Below are 21322 nucleotides of genomic sequence, written 5' to 3'. Positions count from 1 at the left end.
CAGAGTTTCTTGTTCAATGGATTCCCAGCACCATTCCCCAAAGCCTTCTTTGTGAAGCAGTTTAGTGCCACAAATCAGCATTCTTCGCAGGAGAAGGAGTATTGGCTACTAACCCACCATCTCTCAGACAGTCGCAAGTTATCAAATGCAGCAGCTTGATAAGTATTGTGGAGGAACAATTAGCTATGTTAAGACAAAGCATTTTCTATATACACCAGAGAGTTTTTGACCATCTTGTCTACTCACCGTTGCATAAAGATATACGGTTATACCACTTCTGACAAGTGACCACCGTCCACATACCAATGCATACCGTGCTTGTATGATGATAGTATGATATTTTATTTATAAAGCGCGTAATACCCAGAGGTTTCTAAGCGCGGACACAGGGATCGAACCTGTGGTGCTCCGTGTCATCAAGCTTCCAAGGTGAGCACGTTGCCCCTGGGCCATCCTCCCAAGCTATCCACCCCTTGAATGGCTCCACTCACAAACCAGATTTACCATTCAAACCATAAACACAAACCACACTAGTGATTCAATAACCACTCTGGAGCTTCAAACATGTAAATATCAAGACAAAACCTTTCTCACCTGTAAACCAAATGTCCAAACCCTCTATTCATGGAAAATACAAATGTGTAACCACAATCATAAATAACAAATTCCTTTAGCGCGTCGAGTGGTTTGGTATCTGTGAAAGGTTTTGACCCATGCCGAATCAATAGACTGGGTAGATGTGGGGATGAGCTGCCGCCGCCCAGAGTCCAGGAGAACTGCGCAGTTGGCACAAGACCACTCCAAAGATACAACCTTCTTGTGGGGGGTTCCACATCACCACTCTACTGTAAGGATGCCATCAAAACAATGTTAAGCAAGGGTCCTATTCTATCAAGCAAAAGACCACTCTATTGAAATGCAGTAATTCAAGACATATCCCAAAAATAGATGCAGTACCGACAAATTCCACAAGGCGGCGCTAGCGGTCTAAACTCTGACAGGAGAACTGGCTGGCAAAGGGACCTGAGTCAACTGGACTTCAAAGCCTGTTGGTTAATTAAAAAATCTTAGCCACCTGCTGTTCCCAGAGGCCAAGAGGCTGAGAACTCTTAACACCCCAGAGACTCACAACAGGAGGCAGGATATCACATGGCCCTTCTGAGTCAGAGGATGGGGTTTCCCCTTCAGCCTGGAGGAGAGAGACAATAGCCCCTTTCAGTTGAATGGGGTATGTTAATTTTGAGTGTTTCCTGTCAACAGCCCTCTGCCAGCAAGGAGAGACATGTGATCACTGACCCACCCAGACTTCTGGAGGCGGACCCAAACACTTTGGGGAGTTGAATTGCAACAAATATATATTGTATGGAAACATTTATAACTTACTGTAACCAAATGACAGGAATGTACAACTTTGAGAGTCTTAGTATGAAAAATGCCCTCACGATTTGAGTCCAAACTCCAATTTCTACGGTGTTCTAGGACCAAACCCCGCTATTTATTGATATTACAGACACCGGGTTTATGCTAGAAACCTAGTAAATAGCTGGAATGTGTGGAGAAGGTGGGTGTACAGTTGTGTTATTTTTGATAAAATCCAATATTGCAAAACCAGTCAAAAAGCGCAAAATGTTGTCATTTTTGAAAGCAAGCCCCCAGGAAGATCAGAGGCGGACAAGCATGGACCATAAGGAATATATAATGTGTACATGTAATGTCAACCACTTGTGTATCTGGGAAATATGTATTTGGATCAGAAATAGATTTGTGTGTAAAGATGACAGGGGAGTGTTCTTTCTGGAGGCCATAAAAATGACATCACTCTGACACACTATCCCTTCCCAAATCAGGGACCAAAGAAGCTATTAACCTATCAAATCAAGAGAGGGGCAGGCTTAGTGATGCTAGCCTCTCCACCCACTTTCTAAACCACATAAAAGCAGAAAGTGCAGGACAGATAGGGATTCAATTCCATTTGCTGCGGAGCGTGCTGACCGACGACTTCACATCCAGAGATCCAATACTTAGACTTCCAAGCTAAACAGAGACTACAGAACTTTGAACCAAGAAGGCCCACTGCAAGCAAAAGTATTTCTCAGCAGGCCTCAGCATCCTTAAAATCATTTGCAAACTATTCCACAGCCGGGCGAGCTGTCTGAATTCTTTGCCAAGACAAGAACTTTTGCCAGCACCCAGAAAGCAGTGTTACATCCAGAATTCACTTGATCCGGACCGGAAAGCAGAGCAGTATCCAGAACCAGAGGCCGCTGTATCCACAGAGGCTAGACCAGCAGAGCAGAGCTGACCCAGACGCTGTGAGCAGAACCGCCCGAAGTCCAGTCCAGTTGACCAGATATGTGACGAGGCCCATTCATTTCAAAATTAGGAGTGAGTATCCGCCAGAACTGTGCAGAACCCAATCTCTTAGTTAAAATAATCTAATCCAAACAATTTTAACCTAAGTAGAACTGCCTCCTAGTAATCCTGTCATCTGTCATTCTAAAGCTGCAAACTGTCACCGTCATTTTGGGTTTTACTTTAAATCCGAAAATCTACCTTTATTAAATCGTCCGTATCTCTTGAACCGTTTGGGCTAGGAACGAAATTTTTTTCATTTTAAAGCTGGGATTTTAGGCTTTCCAACGGACCTAGAACCGACTTGCTACTCTTTATAGTGCCTCCGTAATTGCGAGACACGCACTCGCGAAATTTAACGTGATTTGCAATTTGGCCCGATTTCTTCATCTGTAAAAATCAGCAGCTTTTTGCTTCTCTTTGCTAAAATTCGTTTGCAATCTGCTAATCATTCATGGAGCATTGCTAAAGTGAGCCTGAACTAATATAAAGTATCTCTCCCTCACCCTGAACCTCCTGCAGGGAATTAAAATCAATGTTAGCATCTTTTCACTTCATTGCCACCACATTTCAAAGTAATTTGCCTGTGTTTAAACTCATACCTGTTTTCTCTAAGCTTGCTGGGGGAACTGGAACTGTGTATTGCATTATAAAGTGTGATTTGTTGGGATTCTTGAAGACTGTGTGCTCTCCTTTCCATATCCTTATATTGTATAAAGGGGGGGAGTGAGTTGCCAGAGAAAGGTGATTACATTGTTGTTGGTTGAAATCATATAAAGTTTATTTGCTGTACTGAATTTTATTCCACCTTGCATTTCCTTGAAACCATCAAGCATTTTCAGCTACCTCATCCTCTATACTACTCCTAAGTAATCAAGTGTATCACTGTAACATTACCCATTGTGGATCCACATCATATTTCTAAGTGTACTATCAGATATTAATTTATTATAAAAGTGTGATATATATACATTGTTTAATTTTTCAAATAAACCTTTTAATTTGCAAAACCAACCTACTTCTTGGCTCAGTGGGGTCAGGGGGATTCTAAGAGGGGCGTGTTATACAAGGGTTGTCATCCAGAGTACTGAACTGGACATAAAAATACGTCAATAAGGGTTTTCCTCAGCATCCCAGGCTAGGCATTGACTTAGCTGTAGTGTTGATTGAATATCGCTTACATATCCTTGAACTTTCATGCAATTAGAATGCACTTACACCGTCTGTGGACGAATTAGCAGACTTTCTGCATGCCTTACCACCCTTGAATTCCATCCTCACATCAGTCATCACTCCACATCCTTCATCACCACAGTTCGGTTGAACATTAGCATTCCCCATACATTCCATTTCGAATCCACGCAAGAAACTCCATACTCTCTACCTCAATCAATCCTATGTCTTAAGACTGCAGCCTAGCATCCTCAAACCTACACATTAACTTTCCATATGAGAATGCTACTTTCCCATAAAATCATTAACTTTCTCACAGACACCATTGGCAGTCCAAATAGTTAGTGAAATATTTCTTCCACAACCCTAACATTCTAATACAAATCCATTCCACAACGTGTGTGTCCTTCTTCTTAACATATTACTAGTCTGTTAGACTTTAACATTTTCCATAATATCTTCATAACCAGATAACCTCACATCTACTCTGGTCTTACTTCCTGAAGTCTGATACCCGGGGCACATCTGTCAAAATACAGGCCTAACTTGAAGTAACTCTGTTGTGGAGTATGGTGTATAACAGTATCCAAGATGCATTGATGGACCAGCTTCACTCAAAGCTATTTTACTATTCCAAGTTTACTGCACACACTCCTTCTAGGTTCTGTTCATCTATCCAACCTGGCTGCTGGCTTGTGGGCGGTATAATGAGGTAAAATGAGCCACAATGAAGTTGAGATTGGTGTCAGCTAGCAAATTTAATTTAAATCTTGCCTTGAAACACTATCATTAATACATTGTATCAACTTACCTGTGGTTGGTGAAGCCGTACATTTCACAGACGTCTATTTTTAGTATGTCTATTGAAGGTACTGCATGAATGCACCTACAAAGTCAACTATTGACATATGACTTAGCCCTTCCAGATACGCACAGGGTGTATTTGCTCAGGGCTTGCCTATAAATTATTACTGATTTACAAATTACATAATTTATGAATAAGTATCAAACAATGGGGTGGTATCAAAACCACCACATGTTCCAACCACACCCCTAAAGCTCCAGAGGTCTACAGGCCAGAATGAACTGCCTGTGAGAAATAATGGTATTAAAGTGCTAATGATTTGCACCAAACCGTACATGCAAAAGTCTTATTATTGTCAATGCTCAAAGCATTATTTATTGACAAACGTTTTTCCGACTCCAAGTAGAAGGATGGCAGGAGAAAGAAACAGGTTGAAATGAAAGCTGGTAGGTGTATGGTTTTGCTATTTTTCGTTTACGTTTGCTTGCACTAATGATCCTAGCTTGCTTGGGGAAAACATAACTCTGCCATTGTATTCTAGATTGATGTACCAAGCATTAACCAGGGTTTTGGATAGGATTTCTGCCTGTTTTTATTAAAGATCTCTCAAAAAGGAATACATGCCTAAGGTGTCTACATAGAATAAGCCACAGCTGAAACATCTTACCAAAATCAGCTCCTCATTTGCTAATTCTCGAGTCCAGTACGTTTTAGGACCAGTTCCTTCTACGAGAGTTTGCTTGCAGTAGATTTTGTTCTCATTCTCCCAAGTGGCTAAACTCTGCAGGCAAGAAAAACATTAGTAACATTAATGATGCTCTCTGGCAGCAGGAGGCGGAGACAACAATGCACATCGCTGTGAATAATGGCTGCAGTAAAGGAGTGAAGGGTGGGAACTGGCCCACAGGAAGAGCAGGCATATGCACAGTGGCAGTCATCCGCTAAGCACCACAATGAAGCCCTGCGTTAACAACTAAATGAATGTTTTTTCCAAAAATGGAGAGTACCACACATGTATGGACTCAGGAATACAATGGAAGCAATATCAGTAGTTAATAATCAATGAATTGCTCTGTTCCTTGGATACAGTTAATATTGTTACTATTATTATAACATCATAGTTATCACTAGTATGTATTATTGATGTTTTGTACATTTTTGTTGTTATTATTATGTGCATGTCCAACGGAAAAGACAGAAATATGATTCCCAAATTGAGTATAGTTGCTATTAAAATTCGTTTTATTTTATAGTGATTAAAAACAGCATTACTGCAATGCCACTATGATAACAATAAAAACAACACCGAACATTGATGCAGTGCCGACCACGCCACACTGAATGGCCTCTGTGTACTTACAACATAGATATTATTATTACCAAAATGTACACTATTCATTTGGTCAACCTCTGAAGCATAACAAATTGAGCCAGCCTACGGGATTAGATACTGTTACCTGTGGATTGCAAACCAATCCCTGCCGCAGGTGTTGAATCCATTGGCTAGTGTGCCAGTCCATCATCCACTTCTTCAGGCACCATCCCATCCATCCACTGATTCATGGGTTGTTTTGATTTAAAAGTAAAACACACTCCTCCCTTAGCTGTATCAGCATACCTTAACTCACCATCGTCGCCATCCTATATTATTTGCTGCCACTGCAATTGCAACATGTCTATACATCAAAATGTACAAAAATAGCAGACTGGCAAACTGCAAAAGATCAACACCTACAGTTGTAAAATTCAAAATTTACACACAGTAGCATATCATGGAGCACTAACAGTTATTCCCATTTCAACGTTGTTCTTGGGTCCCAACAGCTTTTTCCTTTTACACCAATCTACCCACAGGCACTGGGCAACCTCAAATAGTGTACCCTTAAGATCAGAGCAGCACAGTATCCTACAGCCTGATGTAACTGTCCTGGTGCCAGTTTTTTTACAATAACAGTAATAACCAGATTTTCCTTAAACCAGAATATTTTGGACAGATGAATAAAAAATGAATAGGGGACTCCAATGTTACTTGGTCACAATTGCAGTATGGGGAAGCCTGGCTGTAGACTGACAATGGATATGAACTTTCAGGGGCAAACAGCTAAGGGTCTGGTATAAAGAGAGTTTTCAAAGGAGGGTTTACCCCTTTGTAAACCAGGCCCCAAGTCTAAATTGCAAATATAGCCTGTATATTTAAGTGCTGGTTAATACATCAACATAGGCTTTCTGCCACACCTGCGGTTAACCTCTGGGAGTGAAACAGCACTCCAAGAATTGTTTAAAATATCCAGGCACTCATTTAATATGCAAAAGAGCCTTGTGACTAAAGCAAGCCTTGCAAGAGAGTCCGCCTTATTGATACAGTTCAATACTTTGATCGGGGAAATTGTGGTCTCTTCCTCATTGATTGGGTGGAGAATGTGTACATTAAGTGCACAGCTGACTGTAATTAGTAATGCTGCAACATGGAGTGGACGGTCTGGGCGTGCTGGAAGCTGGGCTCCCACCAGACACTACTCTGACGCTGATCATTGATCTGAGGCAGCCGGATGAGAGGCAGCTCCCCCCGCATCACCCGTCATTATTGCGCGCAGGAGCCGTTCACACTACGCGAAGGGAATCCTCATTGAACAATCCTGATGAAAGTGTACGTTGTCTGCCCCCATCAGCCTGCGCTCCTCTTTGTTTGGCCTGGAGAGGGTTAACAGACAGAGAAGAAGTCTCGGATGTTGCAGAGTGCACTGTTAAGGTTTAATCAATAATCTCATTTGTCCTGATCGTTGTTTGTCCCGGGGTTGTCTATCACTGCGTGCACCTGTGAGCGGGCGGTCCGCGTACCCACCCTACACACATCTGCCTTCATTCATGGTCTGCATGGGAAGCCAAGTGCTGTCTAATGGATGCCCTGTTTGGTGACAAGCTCCGAACAATGCGCGTGGGTGAGGAGTGAATGGGTGGCAGACTCGAGAGACCAACTAATCATTGAATGAACGAATAGACGGGAAAGTGAATGACCAAAGGAATGAACTGACGAAAGAGTGCATGAATTAATCAACCAATATCCAACTGGTAGTCTTGAACAGCTCAGCTCAGCAAAGCAACTCCCCAGAGGCACTCTGGCTGGCTGAAGTGGATGCACAGAACAACATCAGAACAGGTGAGTTTTAGGATTATTTCTGAGGAAGAGGCAGGGGATTGGGTGCAAGTTTTAAAGGGACACGACTTCAATAACAGAGAAAATGTAGAACTGTGCAACTGTTGTCACATAACAACCAGATGCAAAACTAACACAGAACTCCTAATTGGAATGCAATATAGCTACTTACAAGTAGCACTGCAAACTTGTGGCAACACTCTTTTCCATACCGGTGTCTAAACACACTTCTATACTGTAATGTATACTTGGTTCCAAACAGCCTTCTGTATGCAAGGGTCCAGAGACACTTCCACGCTGTATTCGGGTGCCCAGGCTCCTCTTGATGCAATATACCTGGGTCCAGACACTCTTCCATACTGTACACCGTCCTTCCATACTGTACACCTACCTTCCATACTGCACACTTCCCTTCCATACTGTACACCTACCTTCCATACTGTGCACCTCCCTTCCATACTGTGCACCGCCCTTCCATACTGTACACTTCCCTTCCATGCTGTCCACCTTCCTTCCATACTGTGCAACTCCCTTCCATACTGTACACCTCCCTTCCATACTGTGCACGGCCCTTCCACACTGTACACTATGCTGGATGAATGTTTATTCATGCATCCCCAAATGTTCCTCTCGGCACAGCTTGTCAGACACAAACCTGGTACCCATGTTCAACTTCTGCACACTTTTAAATGGCACGGCAAATCCCCTTCCGTTCTACACCAACTGGTCACTATAAGAAAACTAGTTATCAAGATCGCGAAGTGAATTAGCCTGCATTTGGTGTTGGGATGCCAACTGGGTAATTAATATATATCCGCCCCCCGGGTAAAACCCGGTCTGCCCGATGGTCGGTGAGCCACTGGCTGTGTACTTGGGTTCCAACAGCCTTTATTGCTATATATGGGGCTGGGAGGATAGGTCAGGGGCAACACGTGTGTCTTGGAAACAAGACAATGTGGAGCAACACAGATTGGAATCCCGGTCCTGCGCTTAGAAGCTGGTCTCTGGTATTAGGCACATTATAAAAGGTTAATTAATTAATATACCTGGGTCTAGACACCATTCCATGCTGTACATTTGTGTCCAGACACACTTCCATACTGTAAACTCTGGGCTATCATACAGTATAACTGGGTCTATACACCCTTCCATTTAGTACACCTGGCTCCAGATACCCCTCTCTACTGTAAACTCTGGGCTAGGCGTCCTATCATACTGTATAACTGGGTCTGTACACCCTTCCATTCAGTACGCCTGGGTCCAGATACCCTTCTCTACTGTAAACTCTGGGCTAGGCGTCCTATCATACTGTATAACTGGGTCTGTACACCCTTCCATTCAGTACGCCTGGGTCCAGATACCCTTCTCTACTGTAAACTCTGGGCTAGGCGTCCTATCATACTGTATAACTGGGTCTATACACCCTTCCATTTAGTACACCTGGGTCCAGATACCCTTCTCTACTGTAAACTCTGGGCTAGGCGTCCTATCATACTGTATAACTGGGGCTATACACCCTTCCATTCAGTACACCTGGTTCCAGATACCCTTATCTACTGTAAACTCTGGGCTGGGCGTCCTATCATACTTTATAACTGGGTCTATACACCCTTCCATTCAGAACACCTGGGCCCAGATACCCTTCTCTACTGTAAACTCTGGGCTGGGCGTCCTATCATTCTGTGTAACTGGGTCTATACACCCTTCCATTCAGTACACCTGGTCCCAGATACCCTTCTCTACAGTGAACTCTGGGCTAGGCGTCCTATCATACTGTATAACTGGGTCAATACACCCTTCCATTCAGTACACCTGGGTCCAGATACCCTTCTCTACTGTAAACTCTGGGCTAGGCGTCCTATCATACTGTATAACTGGGTCTGTACACCCTTCCATTCAGTACACCTGGGTCCAGATACCCTTCTCTACTGTAAACTCTGGGCTAGGCGTCCTATCATACTGTATAACTGGGTCTATACACCCTTCCATTCAGTACACCTGGGTCCAGATACCCTTCTCTACTGTAAACTCTGGGCTAGGCGTCCTATCATACTGTGTAACTGGGTCTATACACCCTTCCATTCAGTGCACCTGGGTCCAGATACCCCTCTCTACAGTGAACTATGGGCTAGGCGTCCTATCGTACTGTATAACTGGGTCTATACACCCTGTCACTCAGTACACCTGGGTCCAGATACCCTTCTCTACAGTGAACTCTGGGCTAGGCGTCCTATCGTACTGCATAACTGCGTCTATACACCCTTCCATTGAGTACACCTGGGCCCAGACACCCCTCTCTACTGTGATCCTGGTTTATACACCGTTCCAACCTGCATATCTGGGCAAATACACCATTGCACAGTGTTTACCTGGGTCCTGACATGGTTCCATACATTGACCTGATCCAGACACGTGACCATGCTGTTACCTTGACCCCGACACTTCCAAGAATTCTACATCTGGAATCCAGACACCCTTCACAGTGTAGATTTGGGGCTTAACAACCTTTCACATAATATACCTTGGGCCAGTCACCATTCCATGAAGCATACATGTGTCGTGGCACCTTTTCATATTGTGTACCTGGCTGCATACACACTTCCATACTGTATGCTGGGTACAAACAAATACACATGCTGCACACCAAGGTTGTCGACTGTTTTCCATTGTGCATATATGGGACCAGAGATTCTGGTATGTTGTATATCTGGGGAGCTGGGTCTAGACACTCTTCCATACTGTATTCCTGGATCCAGACACCCTTCCATCGTAATTGTAATTGTTTATCTGTAGAGCGCTTATACACAAGTGAAGTGCTTCAAAGGGCAAACGAATCACCTCAGGCACCTTTCCTCACTGTATATGACGGCCCTGTCACACGTGTAAGCTTTATATTTGGAGCCAAACACTCTTCTGTACTGTGTACTTGATTCCAGACAACAACCCACACTGAATACCTTAATCCTGACACCCTTACATTTTGTATACGTGAGTCCCGAAGCATATCTATGCTCTTGCGTGTTCTCAATGTCACTGGGCCTAGAAAGATCACTGTATTGTTCTCCCCTGTTCCCCTCCCTTGCCTTGTTGCGCTCTGAAACACTTGTGTACGAGCGCGATAGAAATAAAATATCAATATCAATGTGTATTGATGACTAGACTCCTTCTGAATTGCTAACATGGGTCTAGACACCCCTCAATACGGTATACCTAGATCCAGTAACCTTTTCATATTGTAGGCCGGGAAGCAGACACCATTTCATGCTGCATATCTACGTTCAGGCCCCCCCATCCCCGGCGTACATGTGGGTCCAGACACCCATCTGTACTTTATATCTGGGTCCAGACATCCTCCCATTCTGTGTACACCTGTGTCCAGACAGCTTTCCATTCGGTGTGCCTGGGCCTAGACACGTCTCCTTTCAGTATACCTGGGTCCAGACACCATTCCACTATATCTTAGCACAGACACTCTTCCATGGTGTATACTTGTATCTCGATAACCTTTCATAGAGTATACCTGAGCTGAGACACCCTTTCACACTGTTCACTTAAGTCTCAGCACCCTTCCATAGAGTAAACCTGCTGTTAGAACCCCCCCCCTCTCTGCTGGCTGTTTCTCTGGGCCCAAACACCGTTCCATATGGTATTTATGGGTCTAGACACCCGTCCATAGTGTATATGTGTATTCAGGCACCCTTGTATGGTATATATCTCTATTCCATTGCATACCTGTGTGAAGACACTCTTCTATGCTCTATACCTGTCTCCAGACACCCTTCTCCACTGTGTGACCGGATCTAGATACACATCAACACTCCATACCAAGGTCCAGGCACCCTTCCATACTGTGTACCTGGACCCAGCCTCTCCACCGTACTGTACGCCTGGGTCCAGACAACTATACATACTGCATACCTGGGCCCAGACAACCTTCCATTCTCCAGACCTGTGTCAAGAAACCCTTCTATGCTGTATACCTCTCTCCAGACACCCTTCTCCACTGTGCGACGGGTCTAGATAGACATCAACACTCCATATCAAGGTCCAGGCACCCCTCCATACTGTGTACCTGGACCCAGCCTCTCCACCGTACTGTATGCCTGGGTCCAGATAACCTTGAGTGCTTTCAACTTGTATCCACACACCCTTCCATGCTGTGTACTTGGACCCAGCCTCTCCACCGTACTGTATGCCTGGGTCCAGACAACCTTGTGTGCTTTCAACTTGGATCCACACACCCTTCCATACTGTGTACCTGGACCCAGCCTCTCCACCGTACTGTATGCCTGGGTCCAGATAACCTTGAGTGCTTTCAACTTGTATCCACACACCCTTCCATGCTGTGTACCTGGACCCAGCCTCTCCACCTTACTGTACGCCTGGGTCCAGGCAACTATACATACTGTATACCTGGACCCAGACATCCTTCCATTCTCCAGACCTGTGTCAAGACACCCGTCTATGCTGTATACCTGTCTCCAGACACCCTTCTCCACTGTGTGACCGGGTCTAGATAGACATCAACACTCCATACCAAGGTCCAGGCACCCTTCCATACTGTGTACCTGGACCCAGCCTCTCCACTGTGCTGTATGCCTGGGTCCAGACAACCTTGTGTGCTTTCAACTGGGATCCACACACCCTTCTATACTGTGAACCTGGGCCCAACTGCTCCAGCGTACTGTATGCCTGGGTCCAGACAACGTTGTGTGCTATCAACTGGGATCCACATACCCTTCCATACTGTGAACCTGGACCCAACCGCTCCACCGTACTGTATGCCTAGGTCCAGACAACCGTGTGTGCTTACAACTTGGATCCACACACCCTTCCATATTGTGTACCTGGACCCAGCATCTCCAGCGTACTGTATTCCTGGGTCCAGACAACTATACACAGACTTCCATTCTCCAGAGATGTGTCAAGACACCCTTCAATGCTGTATAGCTGGGTCTGTTAACCCTGTCAATGCTCCACACCTGGGTCCAGAAACCCTTCCATACTGTACACCTAAACCCAGGCACTCTTCCGTACTTCTCAGATAAGTCATTAATGCATGCAGCATCCGTGGGTATCAGTTAGTAGCAACTCAGTAACGTGTGGTAATGCCAGGGATTCACATAGGTTGGAAATAGTCTTAAACTATTAGTATCAATGCTATAAATACACCACATATTGAGGTGATGACACACCATGTGCAGTTTTGCAGGCCACAGTGAACACGCTGTACATGTAAACATCATAGAACATCATAGTATTTGATCCAGTCAAGCACAGTAGCAGAAGTGACATTCGGGCATTGCTTAGCAGTACCGTCCTTGTGTGAATGCATGAGTAGAAATGGGAGTAAGCGCTCCACCACAGCAAAGGATGGCGACCTGGCTTCAGGTGCGCCACTCTTATAGCCAATGGGAATTTTAATTCCATAAAATGGTGTAAAAAAAAACCAAAAAAACAAGACAGCAAAGAAATAGCAAATTATTATAAAACTTAAATGTGGTTAGCAATGTGATGTAGCTGTCACATTCTCTTCAGCACAGTCAACAGCACGAGTTCTCATCCTGGTTCCCCCTCTTGACACAACTGTGTGATCTTGAGCAAATTATTTCAACCAAGCAATCTTAATTATCGGGCAATTTGAGCCAAACAATTGCAAACAAATGATTTTAACTCTTCGGTCCTCCACTGCCATATCTAGAGCCTAGGAGTGAGTTAGATTAGCCCTACTGTTAGGCGCTGTATACTTGCCAATGTGTGCATTTGAAAAAGAGCTGCCATTTGCAGCCATCACTGGGGGGTGGGGGGGGGGGGGAATGCCAGGTGCGGCGTGTGATATACTGACACATCATTACACTGTGTACATACACCAATCTATCATTGTTAGCGCGGCTGTAATTACGTCTGCGGCACTTGTTAGTTTCCCAGAGTTGACGGCGCCCCTTACCTTGCACTTGCGCCCATCCACCGTCTCCTCGTTGAACTCCTCCCCGACGGTGAAGTTGATCTCCGTGGTGCGGACGGTGGTGGACGTCTTGATGTAAAAGCGGTCGCCGTCCTGGCGGATTTCCACGTGTGGCTTGGAGGCCGCCGCCACTGCTACTTTCCTGAGCATGGCGTTGACGCCTAATGCGGACAACGCAAAACACACCATGAAGCAGACATGTGGGGGGAATGCTAAGTTAAAGTGGCCTTTTCTTGCCGCTTCCACAGCCCTCCCGCCCCCCCCGCCAACTCCCACCGCCGCCTAAAAACAATAATTTTTCTATTCATAAATCGATTTATTTATTATTCACTACGTTAATTCGCGGCATTTTTTTTTACATCAGCTCTCTTGGTTAATGAATCCGCAGTTAGTCCAATAAAGCCTGCCCCCCTCCCACATCAGTAAAGCAAGGCCCCCATCTACCACACATTCCCAGTCCCCCACCGCAGAGCTGTACCCAACAGTGTGCGCTGCATCCTCCTCCTAAGCCCTGATTTACAAAAACTGCATTCATTTTATGAGCTCCCCATGAATTGCCATTGTCATGAGCACTTGCCCCTCGATATGCTGGGGACTGTTCCTGATTCGTTCCAAGGAATCGAAGATTTTACTTTCTAGAGAAAAATGCAGCCAGGAAGACGTAAACCACATTAGCATTGTTACCTGATCAAAATTGTCCTTTTAATAAAATATGATATGGTTTTCACAAAAACGTGTGCTATCGTAATATTATGTCATAAATATGTATCTGAGCCAATCGTAGAATTCGACCCACATTTGAAGATTCCAATGACAACATACTTGTTAATACACATTTCAAACTGCACAGCTGCTGCCTTTAAATGCTGTATGCACACTGGCGAAAGCCATCTGTATTCCACATGGTGCTTTCAAATATCGACCTAATAAAACTAAAAGAACGGAATGCAACGTGATGAGCTCTATATATCCTGATCAGTGCCTTACCGAGAGCCTTCAGAAGTTCGTCGAAATGTTCGCTGGATTTCATTCTCCAAGTCCCGGCGAAGTCCGGCATTTCGGGAGTGCCAGGGTCAGCGGCTGTGAAGAGATGCAGCGGGGCAGGGAGCGAGCTCCAAGTCAGGGGACTCCTCCCGGCTGGGTGACACCGGCAGACTGCTCTGCCTGCCTGCGCTCAGCCTCCCCTGCGTGTCATATACTCTGACAGCGCATTGTCCGGGGCCATCTAGCCGCCTTGCCCCTCCCTCCCTCCCCCGCGCTCCCCCACCCCTGCCCACTTCTCATTAGCATCACCCCTGCCGTGGGCTTCTCCAGAATAGGCTGTCACCAGAAGAAGGGCTGTGCTCGCAACACAGCAAGGGCTTCCAGAATAGCGACCAATGGATCATTTGGCGCCAAGTGGCCAAGTCAGCGCTGCCTTCAGTCCAGTTCTCATCAAGCTTACACGCAGCGCTACATACACAATGCTGCACTAGGCCTCCACAAAAGGTAACCCAACGTACCTACCAAGATAATAAAAATAATGATTTGTGTACAATATTGCCTCATGCCTGCCTCCCGCTTCTAAGAACTGTTATTATGTGTCTTAGTGTTACCCAATTTAATTGTACTCAATGGGCCCCTACTATAGAGCGCTTAGTTACTTTGCGCAGAAAAAGTGCAATTTGTGTGGCGCACATACAAATGCGATTCACAAACGGCAATTAGCGCAGACACAGCACCTCTGTACGCTGGCTAAGCACGTTGCACCGCACGGCACTAGCGGTGCACTAGCTCAAAGAAAGGGTTAACGCAAGGGCGGAGAATGGGGCGTAATATGCACGCAGTCTCACGATGTTGGGGAAAAAAGTGGCATGGCATGGGCGTGGGCTGAGAGGAGCCAGGCACACTCCCTAACACACCCACCAACGTAAAAAAGAAACCTAATTCACAAAAACTATAGAGATCTCACTCACAGACCAAATGTGTTTATTTATTTTTACATTTGTAAAGTGCTTCAAACGAAGGGGCAGGCAGCTGTTGGTGGATAAGAAGGGCCTGCAGGCACTGATCATTTTGGTGGTGTGAGCAGCAGAGGACTCGATAACCTTGACATGACCTGTTAGTGAGAGGGAGGCATCACGGTGAACTCCCAGAGTCTCTACTGTTGAGGAGGCTGGGATCGTGATGCTGTCAATGGTGAAAGAGCAATACAATTTGTTGAGGTTTTATAGCATAGCTGGGGGGTCCTACGAGGAGAATTTCAGTTTTTTCATAGTTCAGGCAAAGAGGCTGACCGGCCCCCGCAGGGGGCGCTAGAGGGACAGCCTACATAGCGGGCTGTCCCCTCTGGCCACCCCCTTCAGGTTGCTGGGCATGCCTCTCCTCTTCTTCCCACCTCAGCGAGGCGGAAGGTGTCCCCGGGGACCTGGCTTCCGGTCAGATCTCCCCGGGGACACTTATAAGGGCGGGAGCGGCAGGCATCAGTCTTTTGCCCTGCAGCTCAAACCACAAAAGTGCGTCCTGTTCCTCCGCGGTCTGTTTTTCACACTGTAGATAAGAAATCATGCTCTTGAACTTTACCATAACCTTGCTGGTATCTGCATCTTACTCTGGGCGTGAGTGAGCGCTCACTCAACTCTGCGAGTGCCCTGTCCACACCACCAACTGCCACCATTCCTTTTTGAACTGTGCTCCCTCCAGCTTGCCCTCCGGGTGGGCATTCCGGAACTTGGACCACTGAAAGCGAGAAAGAGCGTCAGCAGCAACATTTGCAGAGCCCGGCACATGTCGAGCCCTAAATTCAATGTTATGATATAAACATACTGCCACTAGTTTTCTGAGCAAGCTCAACATTGCTGGGCAAGAAGCAGACTAAGTTAATGGCTTGGACTACCGCATTGTTGTCGGACCAAAAACGAACCCTCTTGTTGGCCAGAATCCTAGGCCACAACAACAATGCGACTACAATGGGGGAACATCTCTAGGACCATTATGTTTCTTGTTCTGCCCTTCTTGTGCCATTGCTGCGGCCACTTCTGAGCACACCACTCAGGCCCTAGGATCACACCGAAACCTTCGCTTCCTGCAGCATCCGAAAACATCTGTAGCTCAGCGCTGGTTTCCCACCGGGTTCGCCATAACTGAACCCCATTGAAGCTATCTAAGAATCTGCACCACATCTTCAAGTCCTCTTTGAGGGCAGCGCTTAATCTAATGTGGTGCTGCTTCTGAGCCACACCAGCTGTTGCCCTGGCTAGCCTTCGTGCAAAGACCCTCCCTGCCGGGATGACTTTGGCCGCAAAATTCAGCTTACCCAGGAGTTGCTGCATCTTCTCCAGGGTGGTCTTGTCCTTCGACAAATTACTCCTAATCACAGCGTTTGGCACACTCAGAAGGATTGTCAAAGAGTTGGGCGGCGTCGCACCTGGCGGCGGTTGCCTTCCACTCCAAGTTGGAGGGGAGGGGTGATCCCACAAAGGGGTTTTTGGTGCGCTCGGCATTGAAAGGCTGGGCCCGTTCGGAGCCAAGGTCTGAGGACGTGCGCAAACCAATTGACTTTGGGTTATTGGTGAGGTTGTTGGCCATATTACCTAGCATATGCTTCGGCGAATACGAAACGGCTCTATTCAGGTTGGCGTTCGCATGGGCCTTTTTTGAGGCCTTTAGGATTAGTGAGCTAGTTTCTGCATCCAAGAAAGACACATCTGGGAGGGCCATTGCTTTGGGTGATGTATCCCTGTTCCACAAAGACTCAGGTGAAGGTGTCAGTATATGGTTGAGGAAAAGCAAGACGGATCAGCAGGGAAAAGGTTTTCACATATGCCTACATGGGGCCCCCCTGGCGGATTGCTGCCCTGTGCACCTTTTTAAGCGGTTTCTACAAATAAAAGCTACAAGCGCTGGCCCCCCCGCTAATCCACGCCGACACTTCCCCCCTCTCTGTATTTCAATTTCGCATGGTGCTGACAATGGCCTTGAAGGCCTTGGGAATTCAGGGGGAGGGGTGGTCTACCCATAGTTTCAGCATAGGCGCAGCTACCACTGCCTTTCAGCAGGGCATGTCTCCACGGGCAATCATGAAGGTGGGGAGGTGGGAGTCAGGCCGTTATTGACTGTATGTCCGCCCCCAGCACAGTGCATTCCCAGAAGAATACTAGATACCAAGAGCACTCAAGGGCCGGGCTGGGTAGTTGGGCGGGTTGGATCCTGGGGGATCAAAAAACTTAGGGTGTGGTATGTTTTTTCCCCGCAGATGACGCAGTGTGGTTGATCGGCCACTCATTTGTGACACGTGTTAAAAAAAAAAAAAAAAAAAAAAGGGCTAGGCAATGGACGATCGGCCACAACCTGGGATTCAATGGTACCGAGGGTGTGTGGCCGGCACTCCTGGAATGAGGTGGCATTCCTTGCTGCCTGCTATTCACTGGTGACTAAAGGGGAGGCGGGCACCAAGGTGGTTATTAAGTCATTTGGGGGGCAACAATCCGGCCAAGTTAGGTCGCGGACGTTTGCCCACACAAATACAGGTGACGTTGCGCATAGTGGCGCACGAGTTACCTGGTGTGAATCCCCACCCACCCACGCCTGATAAGTAAAGTCTTGGGGCAAACAAGTCAAAGGTCGGTAAGATTTTGAGTGCAACCAAAAGCGTTGTCAGCTTGTGCCAGTGGCATATATGGGACAGTGTCCTACTGGTAGTAGCCGCCTGGGTGAGCTAAGGAGGGCTGGTTGCAGTAAACCAATGGTGAGTATGGTAACAATGTAGATGTTTAGGAGAGTTTTAAGGAGAAGTAAGGTCCTAAGGTTTGGGGGCATTGATGGCAGCGGGAGCCACCATCAAAGCGTGGCGGAGTATCGGGGCGGTCCTAGCCAATGAGGGACTTCACGCTGCAGCTGCAGCGGCTCGGGCGGGCTCGAGCCGATCCCTCAACGGGCACTGACTCCCTTACTTAGGCCTTTAGGCCAACAATCTCCTGGTCAGTGCCCCTGAGTGTCCTGCTGGTAGTACCAGTGTAGCTGGAATAACCAGCAGTTTTTGTCAGTTTGGCCAGTGGCTAAAGAGGTGACATGGTTCACCCGTATCTGACTGTTTGGCCAGTGGCTAAAGAGGTGACATGGTTCACCCGTATCTGACTGTTTTTTGTGATGTGGCTGGGACCGTCCCAAGTTGTCTTGCTCCAAATAAACTGTGACCTTGTGTTTTCCAAAGAACTTTAAAAAAGTTGTCTGTGTATTCTTTCAATGTACTATTATTCTGACCTAAGGAGGTGGGGGTGTCCAATGGGGATCTCCCCGCTAAGAGGCTGACCGCCCCCCGCAGGGGGCGCTAGAGGGATAGCCTACATAGCGGGCTGTCCCCTCTGGCCACCCCCTTCCGGTTGCTGGGCATGCCTCTCCTCTTCCTCCCACCTCAGCAAGGCGGAAGGTGTCCCCGGGGACCTGGCTTCCGGTCAGATCTCCCCGGGGACACTTATAAGGGCGGGAGCGGCAGGCCATCAGTCTTTTGCCCTGCAGCTCCCGCCTAGTGTTAATCCCCACCCACCCACGCCTGATAGTAAGTCTTGGGGCAAACAAGTTGAAGGTCGTAAGATTTGGAGTGTAACCAAAAGCGCTGTCAGCCTGTGCCAGTGGCATATATGGGACAGTGTCCTACTGGTAGTAACTGGGAGTTAATACGTGCAGACCGGTAGTAGAGTAGGATCAGGGTGAGGCTTTCGCATCATCAATAGGAGTGATAAGGTGAACAGAGTTAATTAGTGATAAGATAAGTTTAGTGTGTTGTATGAGTTGTTCCTAATTCTCTTCTCTTGTTACAGGCGGAGTATCGGGGCGGTCCTAGCCAATGAGGGACTTCACGCTGCAGCGGCTCTGGGTTGGCCGGGCTCGAGCCGATCCCTCGACGGGCACTGACTCCCTTACTTAGGCCTTTAGGCCAACAATCTCCTGGTCAGTGCCCCTGAGTGTCCTGCTGGTAGTACCAGTGTAGCTGGAATAACCAGCAGTTTTTGTCAGTTTGGCCAGTGGCTAAAGAGGTGACATGGTTCACCCGTATCTGACTGTTTGGCCAGTGGCTAAAGAGGTGACATGGTTCACCCGTATCTGACTGTTTTTTGTGATGTGGCTGGGACCGTCCCAAGTTGTCTTGCTCCAAATAAACTGTGACCTTGTGTTTTCCAAAGAACTTTAAAAAAGTTGTCTGTGTATTCTTTCAATGTACTATTATTCTGACCTAAGGAGGTGGGGGTGTCCAATGGGGATCTCCCCTCTAAGTAGGTGGGAGGCCATCCAAGTCTGGATGGTGTGGTAAACTGCGAATAGTGTAGAGGAGTCATCTACATAGTCGCCAGAGGAGTGGTGGGGGAGAGTTGCGTGTCATCAGCGAAGTTCATGTAGGAGATGACTTCTTGTCTAAGAGGTCAAATAGTGGTTTAGTGAAAATGTTACAGAGGGTTGGGGGGCGGACGATCCTTGTGGGATACCACAGGAAATTGGTGAAGGAGGGGCATTTGCCTTTTTGGCGAAAACTCTGAATGGTCTTTTGGCTAGGAAGGAGGTGATCCAGCTCGTAGCTGTGGGCAAAAGGTTAGCCACAGAGTTGAGGTGCTGGTAAAGGATCTTGTTGTCTAACAAATCAAACGCTGCCGAAAGATCTAGGAGTAGTAGAAAAGCAGACTTTCCTGCATCTTTGATCTCATCTAGCTGTTTCTTTTAGGTCTAGTAAGGCTGATTCCGTACCATGACCAGGGCAGAAGCCTGATTGGCGTGTTCACAGGATGCAGTTAGCCTCTAAGTATTGCTGGATTTGAAGGTAAGATGTTGGGTCTAGGATTTTCTGGAGGAAGGGGACTGTAGTGATGGGCCGGTAGTTAGTGGGAAAAATGGGGTCCAAGGATGTTTTTGTCCACTGCGGGTGAACCCAAGCTTCCTTGAGACTGGTGCGAAGTAGGCTTGAGAAGAATGCATTAATGAACATTATGGTAAATAGTGTCAGGGGTTTCCAAACAGTCCTTGATGATTGTGGCTGGGCAAACACCGCCTTTACGCCTAGACCATTTCACGCATTTCAGAATGGAGGTGACTTCCGCAGACAGGGTTGAAGCGAAATGGCGGAAGGTCTTGCAGGGTGGAGGGAAGCAGGTCGATAAGTGAGGGCTGTGTGTTGGTACTGATGGTTGCTTGTTTTAGTTGGATTTCTTTGGGAAGAGTGGAGATTTTGTCAAGGTGGGTGTTCTGGATATTGGTACACCAGGCCTCATACTTAGTGATGTTGAGAAGGGGTGGAGAGGGATTCCAGCTTTCTGAGGATAGTAAAGAGCTCACAAGTGTTTGGTTTGGCGTTAGCAATTCTGGTGTTGTAAGTCGTAGTTTTGGCTAGTAGTATGGCCTGTTTGTACTCTTTGGCAGTTGTGGTTAAGTGCGATTTGGGGTGGCTGAAGGTGTTCTCCTCCATAGAGCTTCAGCCTCTCATATTTTAGAATGGAGTGCTTGGAGGTGTGGGCTGGTTATGAGTGGATTCAATCACTGGCTCTGTATTGGTACGTTTGTGCGGACAGAGACAGGTGACATAACATTCCAGTTTTCTGGATTTTCGTGAGGCACATTTCTATCAATATATACATCATACCCCCAGTGGCAACTTTATGACTATGATATAGAGCATATGGGCATTGAGATGATTAGAGATCCAGTTGAAATAATACACATTAATTGTGTTGCATGATTACCATGACTTACTACTTTCCTGATGGACAATAGACACAGTCGGGTGAATGTAGAGAATTACATTGTGATGTCCACACACTAAATGAAGACAGTTGTGTTAACTATAGAGGATTTACAGAGAAGTGATTGGACTGTGTGGAGAAAAGCTACATTATATGCCCCCTGAAGA

The 21322-nt window shown here is 46.6% G+C and overlaps 1 protein-coding gene and 1 long non-coding RNA gene across 2 annotated transcripts in view; one reads left to right on the top strand and one right to left on the bottom strand.

The window, feature by feature from the left end:
• Positions 1-14652, bottom strand: part of CRABP1 (cellular retinoic acid binding protein 1) — a 111364-nt gene extending 96712 nt beyond the window's left edge. The window contains exons 1-3 of the mRNA XM_069624417.1: positions 14437-14652; positions 13432-13610; positions 4998-5111 (exon numbers count right to left, since the gene is read on the bottom strand). Of these exons, the coding sequence (XP_069480518.1) occupies positions 4998-5111; positions 13432-13610; positions 14437-14506 (363 nt within the window). The 5' untranslated portion in view covers positions 14507-14652. The remainder of the gene's footprint in view (positions 1-4997; positions 5112-13431; positions 13611-14436) is intronic.
• Positions 7179-19612, top strand: LOC138504162 (uncharacterized). Its single transcript, XR_011279786.1, has 2 exons — positions 7179-7487; positions 19248-19612. It is a non-coding gene; the product is annotated as an uncharacterized lncRNA (long non-coding RNA).
• The last annotated feature ends 1710 nt before the right edge of the window (positions 19613-21322 follow it).

This window comes from Ambystoma mexicanum, chromosome 11, assembly GCF_040938575.1.
Source record: "Ambystoma mexicanum isolate Mex_15411 chromosome 11, UKY_AmexF1_1, whole genome shotgun sequence".
Classification (NCBI taxonomy): domain Eukaryota; kingdom Metazoa; phylum Chordata; class Amphibia; order Caudata; family Ambystomatidae; genus Ambystoma; species Ambystoma mexicanum.
Note: the sequence above shows the minus strand (reverse complement) of the source record. Positions and strands in the feature narration are given on the sequence as shown.